This window comes from Megalobrama amblycephala, linkage group LG11, assembly GCF_018812025.1.
Source record: "Megalobrama amblycephala isolate DHTTF-2021 linkage group LG11, ASM1881202v1, whole genome shotgun sequence".
Taxonomy (NCBI): Eukaryota; Metazoa; Chordata; class Actinopteri; order Cypriniformes; family Xenocyprididae; genus Megalobrama; species Megalobrama amblycephala.
In genome coordinates, this window is record NC_063054.1 from 13,343,677 (window position 1) to 13,360,016 (window position 16,340).

The window sequence follows — 16,340 nt, forward strand, 5'->3', positions numbered from 1 at the left end:
ACCATTCAAAAGTTAAGGTTGGTTGTTTTTTTTTATTTATTTACTTATTTTATTAATAAATTATTTATTTATTGTTTAAGTATCTTATGCTCACCAAGGCTACATTTTTTACACTATTTTAATGCATTGATTACATCATTTTAAAATGTAATATATTCCCGTGGCAGTAAATACAGTGCCCTCCACAAATATTGGCACCCTCAGTAAATATGAGCAAAGGCGGCTGTGAAAATAAATCTGCATTGTTTATCCTTTTGATCTTTCATTCAAAAAAATGTACAAAATTCTAACCTATCATTGAAGTAAAACAATTGAAAATGGGGGGAAAAGCTCATTATGAAATAAATGTTTTTCTCTAGTTCACGTTGGCCACAATTATTGGCACCCAATTATTGCAACCTCCTTTTGCCAAGATAACAGTTCTGAGTCTTCATATATAATGCCTGATGAGTTTGGAGAACACCTGACAAGAGATCAGAGACCATTCCTTCCTACAGAATCTCTCCAGATCCTTCAGATTCCCAGCTCCATGTTGGTGCTTCTCTTCAGTTCACTCCACTCATTTTCTTTAGGGTTCAGGTCAGGGGACTGGGGTGGCCATGGCAGAAGCTTCATTTTGTGCTCAGTGACACATTTTTGTGTTGGTTTTGATGTTTGTTTTGGATCATTGTCCCGATGGAAGCTCCAATCATGGCCCATTATAAGATTTCTAGCAGAAGCAGTCAGGTTTTGATTTTTATCTGTTAGTATTTGATAGAATCCATGATACCATGTATCTGAACAAGATGTCCAGGACCTCTAGCAGAAAAATAGGCCCACAACATTAAAGATCCAGCAGTATATTTAACCGTGGACATGGGGTACTTTTTATCCATGTGTGCACCAAACCCATCTGGTGGGTTTGCTGCCAAAAAGCTCTTTTTTTAGTTTCAGCTGACCACAGAAGCCGGTCCTGTTTGAAGTTCCAGTCATGTCTGACAACCTGAATATGCTGGAGATTGTTTCTGGATGAGAGCAAGAGGATTTTTCTTGAAACCCTCTCAAACAACTTGTGGGGATGTAGGTGCTGTTTGATCTTTTTTTTTTAGGCTTTCTGAGACTCAAGACTCCACTAATCACTGCAATTCTCCAGCTATGATCCTTGGAGAGTCTTTGGCCACTCAAACTTTCCTCCTCACTGCGCATTAGGGCGATTTAGACACGCGTCCTCTTCCAGGCAGATTTGTAACATTTTTAGTTGATTGGAACTTCTTAATTATTGCCCTGATAGAGGAAATGGGGATTTTCAATGCTTTAGCTTTTTCTTATAGCCATTTTCTATTTTGTGAAGCTCAACAATTTTTTACTGCACATCAGAACTATATTTTTTGGTTTTTCTCTTTGTGATGAATGATTAAGGGAATTTGGCCTTTGTGTTTACACATATTTGTACTCCTGTGGAACAGAAAGTCATGGCTGGACAATTTCATGCTCCTAGTCACCCTGGTGTGCTAAAAAAATGTAAATATGAATGGGAATATACTTCAGAGATATTTTACTAGAATTTCTAGGGGTGCCAATAATTGTGGCCAACATGTATTAGAAAAAAACATTTATTTCATAATGTGAGTTTCCCCCCACTTTCAATTGTTTTACTTCGATGAAAGGTTAGAATTTTGTGAATTTTTTAAATGAAAAATCAAAAGGATAAACAATGCAGATTTATTTTCACAGCCGCCTTTGCTCATATTTACTAAGGGTGCCAATAATTGTGGAGGGCACTGTATATTCCAGTTTGCTGCTCAAGAAACATTTCTGATTATTATGAATGTTAAAAACAGTTGTTCTGCTTTATATTTTTCTGGAATCAGTGACTTTATTTCTTCAGAATTCTTTCACGAATAGAAAGTTTATTATTAAAGAGCTGCATTTGTTTGAAATAAAAATCATTTGTAACATTAAAAATGTCTGTTACTTTTGATAAATTTAGAGTGCTTGCTGAATATAAGTATTAATTTCTTTAAATCTTACTGACCCCAAACTTTAAAACGTTGAATTAACATCTAGAACAAGACAAATGCAAGTACTTTTTAGGCAGTGGCAGGTCATTTTGCTAATCTACCTTTAAATTGTGTTGCTTAGACACAAGTAAATTATATTTGACATGATTTTTAAGTTTGCAGTTTGTATTTAATGTGATAAGATAAAAAATAATAGCAAGAAAATGTCTTTCTATCATGAAGTCCTTGTTGGCTGCACAGAAAAACAAACACACAGCATGTAGTCTGATGATTTTTTTGATGAAAAAGTTACGGCTTGAATTAGTCTATTGAACAATTCACTGATGAGGTTTTTTTGTAAGTAATTAGTAATATGTTATTCAATGAATGTGTGTGCAAAAAGAGCCGTTTTTTGTTTGATTGGTTTGGCTTTCTCCACCTACTGTGGCTGGTCGGCAAAAAAGTTCATTTTGTGCCCGGTCTACATGTGTTCAATGGGTGAGTGCTTATGTGTGTTATCTAACCTCCAGTCCATTTTCTCCACCAGGTAGGCACATATTAAAAATCCCGTGCGGTTGAAGCCATGTGTGCAGTGAACGCCTGCAGGAGACAGAACACAACAGTGACTTAAACAACTGAATCACACAGACCACCCACTTGCCAAACCAAACATTTTTGGACACATGAACGATTTTCATCCTTCACTGGAATCAATATAATCATTTTTGGTTATTAATGCAGTCTGCGCACATGGATGGAACTAGACACTGGCCTTTGGAATGATACAGTGGTAATTGATGACAGAACAAAGCCCTTTATTTGAGAGGACTACTCTCCTCCTCATTGATACACATATTAAATATGCAGCACTGAGTGCTGAACTCTGCTCAAGCCAGCCGCAGCTTGAAAATAACTGTGAACTTATTAAGATAATTACAGTCATCAGCAGGATGTGCAGAGAGGCGTGCTTTCAGAGCGCTTCTTTCATAGAGTTGGCCTTTTGTTTTGAGTTTGCCGTTTTTGCGACAGGGTAATAATCAAACATAGTAATGAAAAACAGTGAGATGCAAAGGCCAAAGCCATCCATCTAAAGCATATGAACATATTAGTATCGCAATATGCTGGTACTGACTGATAATGGCTATATTTAAAAAGTTAAAGATTGATATTGTGTTAATACTAAACATATACAATAATATTGTAAATAATCCAGAACCAGTTAACACTGGAACACAGTAGGTGGCAGTATAGCATCTTAAAGGCCCCGAATTACTCACAGCCAAGTTCTATTTCATTCTTCATTTTAGGGTAAAAAGAAGTTCGAAATAAGCCACCTCTTCAGCAGTCTGTACTGTTATCGAACATCCCTAAGTATTAAACATGTAAAAACAATGTTAGTGATGCTTTCAATTATAATTAAAACTTCAGTTTCCACTATAACGCAACTCTTGACGGACTGACGGACTGACAAGAAATATACCAGAGAAAATTTACACTTCAAAAAAGGCGGAGCCCCAGAGCCACACCTACCTATAGTTCATTATCGCCACAGACTAAAGGTAGTTTTGAAGGGGTTTAAGTTTGCTTTGGCAAGCTGTTTCGAACTCTAGGGGAAAAAAAAAAGAAAAAAAAAAAAAAAAAACTTCAAACAAACTTCGTTTAGGCCTGATTTAGTCTGAAATGATGTCAAAACAAGTTCATTCTTTGATTTCATGTATATCTTATGCTGCGTTCCCAGACAGCTCAGAATTTGGATTTTTTTCCCCACCTCATTCTTGGAAATAAAATCTGAAAAGCCACTCAACCTGTGAACTCGGGGTACATCGATCAACCCCAACCTCAGTGAGACACGTCATTTTTTTTCCTTCAAATTTTCTATAGATAATACAGTAATATAATTATTGTGAATTTTTTTGGCCACGATAATCGTGTAGTGAAAACATAATATTGTATAGCCCTAGTAAAGAGGTGTCCAATCCTGGAGACGTTACTGTCCTGCAAAGTTTAGCTCCAACTTGCCTGAACAAACATGCCTTTACGTTTCTAGTATGCCTACTTGAGCTGCACAATTAATCATTAAAAGATTGTGATATTGATTCAAACATCCACACAATCTTATTTCTAAATGACAATGATTCATCTGTCTATGACCTTTGACAAAATCACACAGGAACATTCAATCTGTGTTGATGCTGCCGCTAAGCCAGAGAGAGCAGTTGTCATGTATAGGTACGAAACAGCTTCACAAACAGTCTTATCAACCACACAGTATTGTTATTTCTGTTACAAATATTCATATCATCACAGAAGTACTGGGACAAAAATGTATAGTTTGGATATAATCACTGATGTCTACTGAAAATAGAGTGCATCACCTTTAGAAAATAACTTGGCATTTCAAATAACGATTGTATTGATTACATTGTTACGCCACTGAACTGTTAAAAATTTTTTTATTTGTCATTGAATCATTCATTCAAAAGATTCGTTCAAAAAAAAAAAAAAAAAAAAAATGCAGATTCAACCAATAATGAAACAAGAGAAGTATTTATAATTGAGTCACTGAACCATTTATTTGAACCGATTTTTAAAAAAATAATTCATTGAGAATAATTAACCATTTTAAAGAGACTGCAGCAATTAACCTTTTATCAGATCCTCTGGTATATTTTCCTTTTTTGTTTAGTTCTCTGTTCAGAATTGTGATCTCTGAGAAAAAAAACATGATTCTCAATTGACCCTTCGCAAATACTGTACACACGCAATGAAAAATACATTGCGGAGAAAAGAGGACACTGACAACACATCGACAGACAAGACAGAGCAGGTTACTTATGATATTAAACAAAGTCCCAGCTTTCAAATTGTGTAATTTTCTAAGAAATTCAAACAATAAAAACCGTTTTGTGGCTCTTTAATGTGTCGTGACAGATTGCTGTAGCGCCTCAAATCAAGCGGCACGTGAACCGATCATCTCTTCCTACTAGTTCATTTAAAGCATCAGATAAACATGAATGAACATGAGAAGGAATGTTGTTTAAAACGCGGAAAGACATAAATATACACCATTTTTCAAGTTCAAGTCCACCGGGGTTAATCTTCTAACTCCTAACTGCTTTGTTGGACAAAATGGCGGATTCTGCGTTATAATTGGTTAGGTCGCTTGTCAATCAAACTCCCGGCGAAGGGTCAATTCATCCAGAATCGTGGAGCTCTAATGCCTAAGACCTGGTTCAAGTGTGTTTAATTAGGGCTGAAGCTAAATTCTGCAGGACAGTGGCCCTCTAGGAGCAGAATTGGACACCCCTGCCCTAAAACATAGAATATAGAATTTTAATACTTTTTTTTAAATAGATTTTTTTTGCGCTCTAGGCTAGGGTTTTCTCCATTGACCCTCAAAACGGACCTCATCTTTACTCCTAAAATGAGATTCAAATATCAGTTGCAAGTCTGTGAATTTACAGGCTTGTCAGCCAAATTGTGACTATGTTAAAAAATATTATGAGTTATTAACTGATTTGATTTACAACATTTTATGAAATCTGCTGCTCATTGTTAGACTGATTCACAGAATAGAGCATCTAGTTCAGGGCTGGGCAACTCTGGCCTTTGTGATCCACTTTCCTGCAGAGTTTGACTAAGACCTTGATTAGCTTGTTCAGGTTTGTTTGATTACTAGCTGAAATAAAATGGATTTTATTTATTTTTATATTGTATTTTATTTCAGTTCAAGTTTATTTTTTATTTTAATTTTTTTTTTTTTGGTGCAAGTTTTTTATGGTTTTAGTTTTAGTTAACTATAGTAAACCTAGGTGCAACATTTTAGATAGCCAGTAATGATAGCCACTATTAGCCAGGTCTCTCAACTCCCTTTTTTATTATACTGATAAAACCAAATATAACATCAGATGGATTATATTGTGTTCTGCGTGTGAGTAGCATTTGTCAAGGCTCTGCATGTGATGGATGAATTCTTTATTTAAAAAAAAAAAAAAAACCCATCAATTTAGTGCATGTGTTCAGTCATCAGTCTACTAAAGTTCGGTTCGGCCTACTGTCAAAAACATAAAATTATATGCAAATTTGTTCTGCAGACTTTCAGCTCCCAGAATTGCAGTCTGAAAAAGCAATGCCTAAAGAAATAGTGTAGAGTAGCAGAAAAAGTATGTGAACCCTTTGGATTTACCTGGATTTCTGCATAAACTGATCTTAAAATTTGATTTCATGTCTTTTTGAACACATAGTGAATTGCAAAACTTATCAGGACATTTATCAGGTGAACGTAAAGTCAACCGAAGTTGAGTGATGCAACAGGACAACAACCAAAAGCACAGGACTAAATCAACATAGAAAATACACCTTCTCGAGTGGCTGAGTCAAGGTATTCACCCTAACCTGGCTTTGGCATGAACTCAAGAGAATGATTCACACCAGATATCCCAAGAATATGGTCAAACTGAAGGTCTGCAATTAAAAATTGTGCAAAATTCTTCCTGACCAGCTGTGAATGTCTGAGCCGCAATTACAGGAAATGTTTGGTGGAGGTTACTGCTATCAAATGACGGTCAACCATTTATTAAATCTAAGGGGTTTGCATTCACAACCGTTCAAATTTTTAGGGATTGTTTTAAGTTAACATTAAGTGGGAGTAAAGGCATGTTCAATGTTGTAAAGTTGTAAAAGTTCAATGTTGTAAAGTTCTTTCTATACATCAAAGAATCCTGAAAAAAATGTATCACAGTTTCCACAAAAATATATAGAGGCACAACAGTTTTCAAAACTGATAATAACAAGAAATGCTTTCTGAGCAGCAAATCAGCATATAAGAATGATTTCTGAAGGATCATGTGACACTGAAGACAGGAGTAATGATGCTGAAAATTCAGCTTTACTATCACAGGAATAAATTACATTTTACAACATATTCACTTAGAATACGGTTATTCTAAATTGTTATTCTGAATAACAGATATCAATATATAAGATAGATATATAAATAATAGTTATTCTAAATAATATTTCAAAATATTACTCTTTTTACTGTATTTTTGATCAAATAAATGCAGCCTTAGTGAGCAGAAGAGACTTCAAAAACATAAAAAAATAAAAAATAAAAAAAATGTTACAGAGCCCAAACCTTTAAACACTGGGGTACTTTTTCCCCACCATACATTGTGAATATGTACACAGTGTGTTCAATAAGGACGCAAAAACAATGCTTGTATGTTGTTTGAGCATATGGTAAAGGGTTTAAAAAAGTAAAGGGTTTACATATTTTTCCTTCATCTGTATTTGACTGCTGGTTGACATCAATCAATAGTCAGCACAGTCTAGAAAAGGTTAGAAGAAAATAAGAGTAATTTCAGAGGTGGCGTGAGTTATTACATTTTGATGAAACATTATGAAGACAAACATTTCTGTCTTTGTAATAACGTGCCTTGATGAAACTTTTCCAATAAGACTAGGAACATACCATTCCCCTATGAGTGAAATTGTTCTTTAATCTGGACAAGTGGACATGAATTAGATATCTTTTCTACAAACCCTGATAAAGTGTCTTTATTAGTAAATCATAGGCAACAGGAAATGTTTTCTTTTTTCCCCAAAGTGGACGCTAGCCAAATGTCAAATGATGGCAAAATGAACCAATTCAACCAAGCGTAATGTTTGTGGGTTCTTGATCAGCTTGCCTTCACATAAACAAGATATTTATACTTACAATGACATGACAAAAGTATCACCAAATAAGATTTCTTATCAAAGCGTTCTCACGTAGCTGCAGCTGTACTGGTATTTCTGGGATTATATCTTCTGGCGATAGGAAAATAACGATTTCATCAGAGGCGAACACAGCAAATGCCACACATTCATCGGTGTGATTTCATATCACAACCCACAGCTGTCCTAGTCGCTAGATAGTGATTTAACAAAAAAACTTTAGACCACACAGCGATTTTTTTAAGCCACTCCACAGATGCTCAACTCCATTGATGTCTGGGCTTTGATGGGTGACTGTAGGTCTTTGTAGGGATTTAAAGTGTTATTTTTACACTAGAACATTTACTGAGAGGGTGTTTGCTTGCAGCATCATGGCGTGGTATGAGAAAACTACTAATAACACAACAGAAATGCACTTGAAAGGGTTGAAGCAACAGCAGTGGGGATTATGGGTTGTGATCTGCCATTAGTTGGCAGAATGTAAACCTTCCGCTGCACCATTAAGGTCAGATTCATCACCCCAGACCCTGCACTTAAAAAAATTCATCATTTTAAGTGTAACAAACAGGCAGATGCGGATTACAGAAATTCAAGAACTATCAATTAAAATGTACTGATAACAATGCAGGTGTTAAAATATAAAGCCACATGATAATTCATAGTTCATTGTAAGTGGCCTGATCACCAAACATGAATAATTTGATGTGTCAGGGTACACTCTAAAAATGCAATAAACATTAACTAAAGAACAGAAAATGTAACATAAAAAACCCTAATGTACATTACTTATAACAAAAATAATAAGAAACAACACTTTAATTAAAATATACTTATGTGATATGATGTGTAAGGCAGGGACTTGCTGGGAATGCTCTTTTATTGGGTTTTTACTGTAATTTGTCTGGAAATTCATTCAGTTTTTAGCTTAAATATGTACATTTGACAGTATTTTACAGTAAAATTTAAGGATGCACCTTTTTTTTTGTTGGGGGTGGGTGGTTTATACCGTATTATAAAATTATGTATATATAATATATATATATATATATATATATATATATATATATATATATATATATATATATATATATAATATAAAATTATGTATTTTAACAAACAACTATTGGTTCAATTCCGATACAGATGTGTGTCACTTTCGCTCTTATTTGAACTTTTGCCATCAAAATAGATGCGTTTTGATCATGTTTTAAATTGACCAAAGTTAAAAAAAAAATAACACATACATTAAGGTATACTTGCTGGCTTATTGCTACATCATCAAATCATTTGAACAGAATGGATCCATCTAACATTCAACAGGCCAACATAAATACAACAGAACAATGATGCAAATTACATAATGTCTAACAGTAGTTTTCATGTAATCAAATGTAAAATATATTTTAATTACATTTTTATTTTTATTAAAGTTACAAAAGTTATTTAAATCAAGAGTAGTGAGTGATTTTTTTGTCTTTTGGTATTTGATTAACATTAAAACATACAGCAGTGCAGCAGGAATATTAGGCTGCTGTCACTTTAAGAGATGCACGGATCCAAGATACTGGTACACAAGCATTTTATTTAAATTTGTATGTTCGTTTAAGACATAACCGACTATATTTATTAGAATATTTGCCAAGACTGGCATTAGGTGGCCTTAACTACTATGTACTTACATTATTATTAAATTGTTTATAATATACAATGCACTTATTGTGTACATACATGTTTTTACATGATTGTACTTATATTTTTAAAAATACCTGCATGTAATTACATCTGTAATTAATTTATGCAATTACATTTATAATTACACTGTTGACCCATCCCTTACACCTTAACCCACCCTTAAAGGGGACTTATTATGCCCCATTTTACGAGATGTAAAATAAGTCTGATGTCCCCAGAGTGTGTATGTGAAGTTTTAGCTCAAAATACCCCACAGATAATTTTTTATAGCATGTTAAAATTGCCACTTTTAGTGGTTGATCAAAAACGCGTCGTTTCAGTGTGTGCCCTTTAAATGCAAATGAGCTGCTGCACTCGGCCTAAGAGGGCGGAGCTTCAAGAGCTGATTCTCCGGTGCCAGGAGTCAGTCAGGATGCACTATAATGTCAGAAACTGCAAATATATGCTGCATGGAGATAGAACAGGTAAAGTTTAGTTCAATTATGGTTATAACTTCTATTGTCTTCTTGTTTTTATTCACTATATTACTACAAGCCTGTTGTACCATCCAAATGATGGCCAAAACTTTACAGATGAGTTTTATGATGTTTATTGTACTTCACACAAAATATGAAGCATCTGTTTTCACTCTAGAAAATCACTGTAAGAGCTTAATAAAACACAGTGGCAAGTGTGCATTAAAATAATTATCTATAAACTCTCATTCCCTTGTATTATCATCAACATACAAAGCGAATTACATAGAAATATGTTGAAATATGTTGACGGCTTGTTCTGTGACAATGCTTTTATGATTTATGGGGATAAAAAAAAAAGGTAGTGGGTGGATTTTTATCATTATAGGGTGATTATGTACACACTCTGCCAACACACATTTATGTCCAAACACCATGCAAAAGTGAATTTTGCATTATAGGTCCCCTTTAAACCTTCTAATACCACCAAACTTGTCCCTAACCTTACCCGTATTCCACCTCAATAGCAGCAAAAGTGTTTTGCAATACAATATAAAGACAATAAGTACTGTCACACTATCACCCTGTTGGGACTCAGTTGCACCATTTCCCGCCACTAGTTTGTCATCATGGTTTCTAATTGGATTTGTCATCACTGTCAGCTGTGTTATCGTTAATCACCTCATTTGTCTGTGAATTTAAGTCCTGTGTGTTTTGTGTGCTCTTCTTCATTTGGATTACTCTATTTAATACTTTGTGAACCTTTCATCTTCGTGCCTTCATATGCAGCATAACCATGACAAGTACATTGTACTTATTTTTTGACATAAGTACATAGTAGTTAAGGCCACCTAATATAAAGTGGGACCCAAATTGCTTGTATAGTTGCTCCATAGTTCAAAGCAGTTAAAGAAACCTAATATAAAGTGAGAGTATGTACATGTATATAAAGAACATTTCTCCAGGATGAAAGTATTACATTTCATATATTTCAAGTGTTGTAAACAGTTTTTGGCTAATTCAAGCGCTTGCTACTCTTCACCAACGTTACTTCATTTCACACTCCCACAGCGCTTCACAAGTCATGTGACAATTTTAAATACATACACCATCCTACAACTGATGAAACCTTGCCAAACATGGAAAAAAAAAAAAAAAAAAAAACCTGCTTTCCTGATAATAAACTACCTGAAACTCATTCATCACAGAGCTCAAACCATTGTGTGGTGATCATGGTATTCACTCAATTAAAAAAAAATTAATTAACTCTGCAAGTTCACAAACATACACACATGACAGCAAGCATGAAATCAAAATTGGCAATTCTTAATTTTTGTATGGAATAGTGCAGTGTTTACTCTAAATGATTTATCCGTGCACATCATTATTGTGTTAAATTCATAATTCTCATAATCTTTAAACATAAAATCTTCTCCTCCCTCTTTCAGCGACATCTCTTCTCTGATGATGTGTTTACTGGTGCGAGGGTGGAACAAGCTGTCACTCACATGATATCCAACAATAGCAAACCACAACCATCCAATCAATTACTCATGGACAAAATCAAGTTCTGCCCAACAATTTTTCTTGCTCCAGAAGGCATTTCACTCTGACATACATCACAAAATGGAAGAAAAGACTAACGCAACTTCCATTTCATGACGGCTTTAAAAACCTTAAGATATAAAGGCTTATATGCTTAAATGCCTGAAATTAGCTTAATAAAGTTGTGGTCAGAATTATTGGCACCCTTGGTAAATATGATCAAAGGTGACTGTAAAAATAAATCTGCATTGTTTATCCTTCTGATCTTTAATTCATAAAATTAGCAAAAATCGAACCTTTAATTGAAGGAAAAGAATTGAAAGTTGGGGGGAAAAAATCATATTATGAAATAAATGTTATTCTAGAACTTTTTCTAGAATTTCAAAAACACGTTGGCCAAAATTATTGGCACCCCTAGAATTTTTTATGATTAAAATATCTCTGAAGTATATTCCCATTCATATATACATTTTTTAGCACACCAGGGTGATCATGAACATGAAATTGTCCAGCCATGACTTCCTGTTCCACAGGAGAACAAACATGAGGAAACACAAAGGCCAAATTCCCTTAATCATTCATCACAATGAGTAAATCCAAAGAATGTAGTTCTGGGGCCGTATTCACAAAACATTTTATCTTACCACTAAGAGTTCTCCTAAATAGCAGTAAGAGTTCTTAGCTAAGAGTTTTCTTTTAAAACCTATTCACAAAGCTGCTGAGACCAATTTTTACTAAGGAATAGACTGAAGTCTTAAGCTAAGAGTAAGGGCGGGGTTGACCTCGTTGCTATGGAGTATTCACACAGTGATTGGCTGATGGGGGAGGAGTCAGCGATTTAATCATATTTAAATCATAGAAATATTGTAGAATGAGGAGTCATGTTTCCGTATTAAAACAAAGGTTTAAAAATACAAATGCTGCCCTATTCAAATAAATATTTTTTTAATAAAAATGTTGCCATAGTCAAAATAAAATGTTGCCATATTGTTGCCATATATACAGTTAATTGTCCGCCTCTTGGATGTCTGCATCTCAAGAGAATGCAGAATTCAAGCGACAAATTATGTTTTATAAACAAAGTTTGGGAGAAACACATTCAAACGGTCTATCTAATCAGCTCGAGAGGAGGAATATATACACAGATGAGATCCGACTAGCCTATTACTTCGACAGTTTTCTGTATCCCTCCGCCACCCCGCTCCTCACTGTCGGCTGGGGATATGGGGAGAACTTTGGGTTTGGGCTAAATTCCAAGCTTCGAGCCCTCGGTCCCCTTGGACAGCACACCAAATATGCTTATTATACGCCTATATTTATTTTTTACTATATTCAATCATTTTTAAGTGTGAATTCATGAAAACCAATGCCACAGACGATATTTATTTATTTGCTAAAGATTTATTTTTGGCGTCTCATCGTAGATTTAAATCTATAAATCAAAATGTATTGCATTTATGAAGAAAAGGTTCAGCACCCAAGGCTCTATCACTATTGCCTCAATGGTGTACAGTGTCTTTGGGTGGATTATGACTATTTGTGATTTGGTCTTTGTGCTTTAGGAGTCCTCTTGACTACTCCTAACGTTTCACAGACTTAGGGAGCTAGTTTTAGCGCTAAAATGCTTTGTGAAATACTCTTAGAGCAAAAATGTAGGCATCCTAAAATGACTGGCACCCCCATTATTTTTAAGAGTTTCTCCTAAATCGGCAAGTTAGGAGCTACTTTTAGCCTTAAGATGTTTTGTGAATACGGCCCCTGATGTGCAGCAAAAGATTGTTGAGCTTCACAAAATAGAAAGTGGCTGTAAGAAAATAGCTAAAGCTATTTTCTCATGAAAAGACAATGCAGAAAAGCTGAGCGCATGTGGCGAAAAACAAAACTTGAAATTCACTATAACATCTATAAAGATATCCTTCATGCTTTCAATGTCGAACTAGGCAAAGCTAGACAGACCTTCTTCTCAAATATTATAAACAGAAACTTAAACACCCCCCGCACTCTTTTTGCTACTGTAGAGAGACTAACAAACCCCCCAAGTCAGATTCCCAGTGAAATGCTCTCAGACAGCAAATGCTGTGAGTTTGCTTCCTTCTTCTCTGAGAAAATTAATAATATCAGAAAGGTGATCAGCACATCCTTGAGCTGCACTGGGGTAAAAGAGATCAGATCACAACCTCAGAAAGTAGCTATTATGTCTGTTTTCGAAGCAACTGATGGTAAAATTTTGGAAGAAATTGTTTAACTGTTTAACTGTTTAGAAGCAGATCTCCTAGAAGTGGTAAACACCTCACTTCTCTCTGGGACTTTTCCAAAATCCCTGAAAACCGCAGTTGTTAAGCCCCTCCTGAAAAACAGCAATCTGAATAACACCATATTTAGCAACTACAGACCAATCTAAAATCTTCCTTTCATAGGCAAGATCACTGAAAAAGTTGTTTTCAACCAGCTGAACAAGTTCTTAAGCTTGAATGGATATTTTGAACCAGCTTCCAGAAGAGATCAGGTGTGCTACAACAGTAGCCACATTCAAATCCAGACTCAAAACATATCTTTTTGCATTTTATTTTATACGTATTATCTTTTTATTCTTTTAATTCCTTTTCCTGTTTTTAAATATAAATATATTTTTCTTGTTATTTCTGACTTTTAATGCATTTTAAATATTGCTGTCTGATTGAAAGAGCTGGGAGAATTAGGAAGAAAGCATTTGTGATTAGGTTAAAATTTGGTAAATTTGGATAAGGGGACAAACCATGGGGAAATTTGAGCTGTGGTGCATGGTTAAGATATCTCTGGATTACAGTCAGGACACTTTCCAAAGGGGAAATTTGAGCTGCGTTGCACAGATAAGATATCTCCGGAAGGGGGATTAGGGCTGTGTGGCACAGTTTGAGGTGTCTTGGTAAAAGGGGAGATTGAAACTTTGTTTATCAGTTTGAAGTGCCTTAACAGGTAGCAGTCCTGTCGTGTGAGGAAGATCCATTTAGATCTGCTCTGATGGATAGATCCGTTTAGATCCACTCTGATGGACAACAACAAAAAAACAACAAAAAAAACTCAAAGCTTCCTAAAAGACTTCCTAAAATTATCTGTTTTTACTGTTATTTCTATTCCTTATGTTCTATTTTTATTATTCTTCTTTATGTAAAGCACTTTGAATTACCATTGTGTATGAAATGTGCTATACATATAAAATTGGCTTGCCTTGCCTTGCCTTGCCTAAAGCATTGAAAATCCCCATTTCCACTATCAGGGCAATAATTAAGAAGTTCCAATCAACCAAATATGTTACAAATCTGCCTGGAAGAGGACATGTGTCTAAATCGTCCTAATGCACAGTGAGGAGGAAAGTTTGAGTGGCCAAAGACTCTCCAAGGATCACAGCTGGAGAACTGCAGAGATTAGAGTCTTGAGTAGGCTTGGGTATCGAGTATCGAGTATCGATTGGAACCGGGACTAGCTTTGCGATTTTCCTGGAATCGTTCAAAAGTTTAAATTTTGATTCCTAGTTTCGATTCACAGTCCGCCGACTGGAAGAAGAAACCGCTGAACACCAACGAAGAAAGCGTCCACCGGAAGTGTTGGCATAACCGAGCGAGTCGGACATGGATAGCGTGCGTCGGCGGTCCAAGGTGTGGCTTCACTTTTCTAAACAGAACGAAATCTCGGCAAAATGCAACATTTGCGGCAAGATTGTTTCGTGCATAGGAGGGTGCACGTCGAACATGATAAAGCACCTCAGAGCAATGGCGGTACGCATGTCTGTGAGGCCCCCCCGCAAAGAATGAGATGGGCCCCTCCCACAAGCAGTGATGTCATGTATTAAAATTTGTTATGCACCTGAGTCCGTCTCAACCACAGTTTACAAAAACTGATTTAACAGTGAATCATGTGGTGAATTGTCATTGCACTGATTCATTTGATGTTATTATAGAATAATATTATATATGCTATATAGGCCTAGCCTATATGTTTAGTGATTTTGATAACGCAGACTAAAATACTGGCAGGAATAAATATTTAGGCTAATTTCCTCATTAAAACCAAAGGTGTTCATCAGTGATTGTACATCAAGAGCAAGGACACGTTGTGTGCATTTTGTTTTGTGCTTTTACCAGAACAAAACGCTCGATTGTCTGTTGCATGAGAACTGATAACAGCAGCAACGAGCACTGGCCAGGATTTCAGAAACAACACACTCCAGCGGATAGAACGCCTATTATTTAACACAGACCTACAAATTTCTTATCGAATGGAGATGTTTCTTTCTTTTAGGTACAATTATTCGCTGAGTTTAAGTTCACTTTTGAGACGTTTCAGAAAGATTCTCGCAGAGAGACATGCTGAAAGCGCACCCTGTTTTTTCTTTATTTTATTTTACAAAAGCACAAGGTTTTGTTGTTATTGTGAGCGTACACAAATAAAAGTAGACCATTTGTAGTCTTGCACTAATCTAGGCAATCGCCAAAAATGACGGAAGGCCTGTTTTAAGTTGTTTCAGCTGTCATGAGGAAAAAATCCATCAGAACGCGCCGGCGCATTCATCGGCCAGAGGGATAAAAATAGCCAATTTAGTTTCATATTTATATTTAAATATTGGGCTATAGCCTAATATTATTATTATTTTTTAAATTTCACCTATGTTTTGATTATGAAAAGTGAACATCATGACGGATGCGCGATGTCGGGAGACATGCAGCGAGTTTGACCACTTCATTAAGTTTTGTTTTATAGTAAGTCTTTCTTTAAAGTGAATTTCGTTTTGTAGAAATTGTATCTTAATTTCAATCAATGTTTCATCAACCAATTGCCTGTATTTAATAAATAGGAAGAAAACCAATAAAGTCGGGTGTGGAATGGATTGAAGTGCGTAACAAACGAACCCATGTTTCTGCGGCCTTTGAATAAGGCTGAAGCAATATACGTCTTTTTGTTTTTATTAAATTTC

The 16,340-nt window shown here is 35.4% G+C and overlaps 1 protein-coding gene across 2 annotated transcripts in view; it reads right to left on the bottom strand.

The window, feature by feature from the left end:
- rngtt (RNA guanylyltransferase and 5'-phosphatase) overlaps positions 1–16,340 on the bottom strand; it is a 167,166-nt gene that overhangs the window by 133,143 nt on the left and 17,683 nt on the right. For both annotated transcript variants that reach the window (XM_048206213.1, XM_048206214.1), the window contains exon 5: positions 2,504–2,579. In XM_048206213.1, coding sequence (XP_048062170.1) covers positions 2,504–2,579 — 76 coding nt within the window. The remainder of the gene's footprint in view (positions 1–2,503; positions 2,580–16,340) is intronic.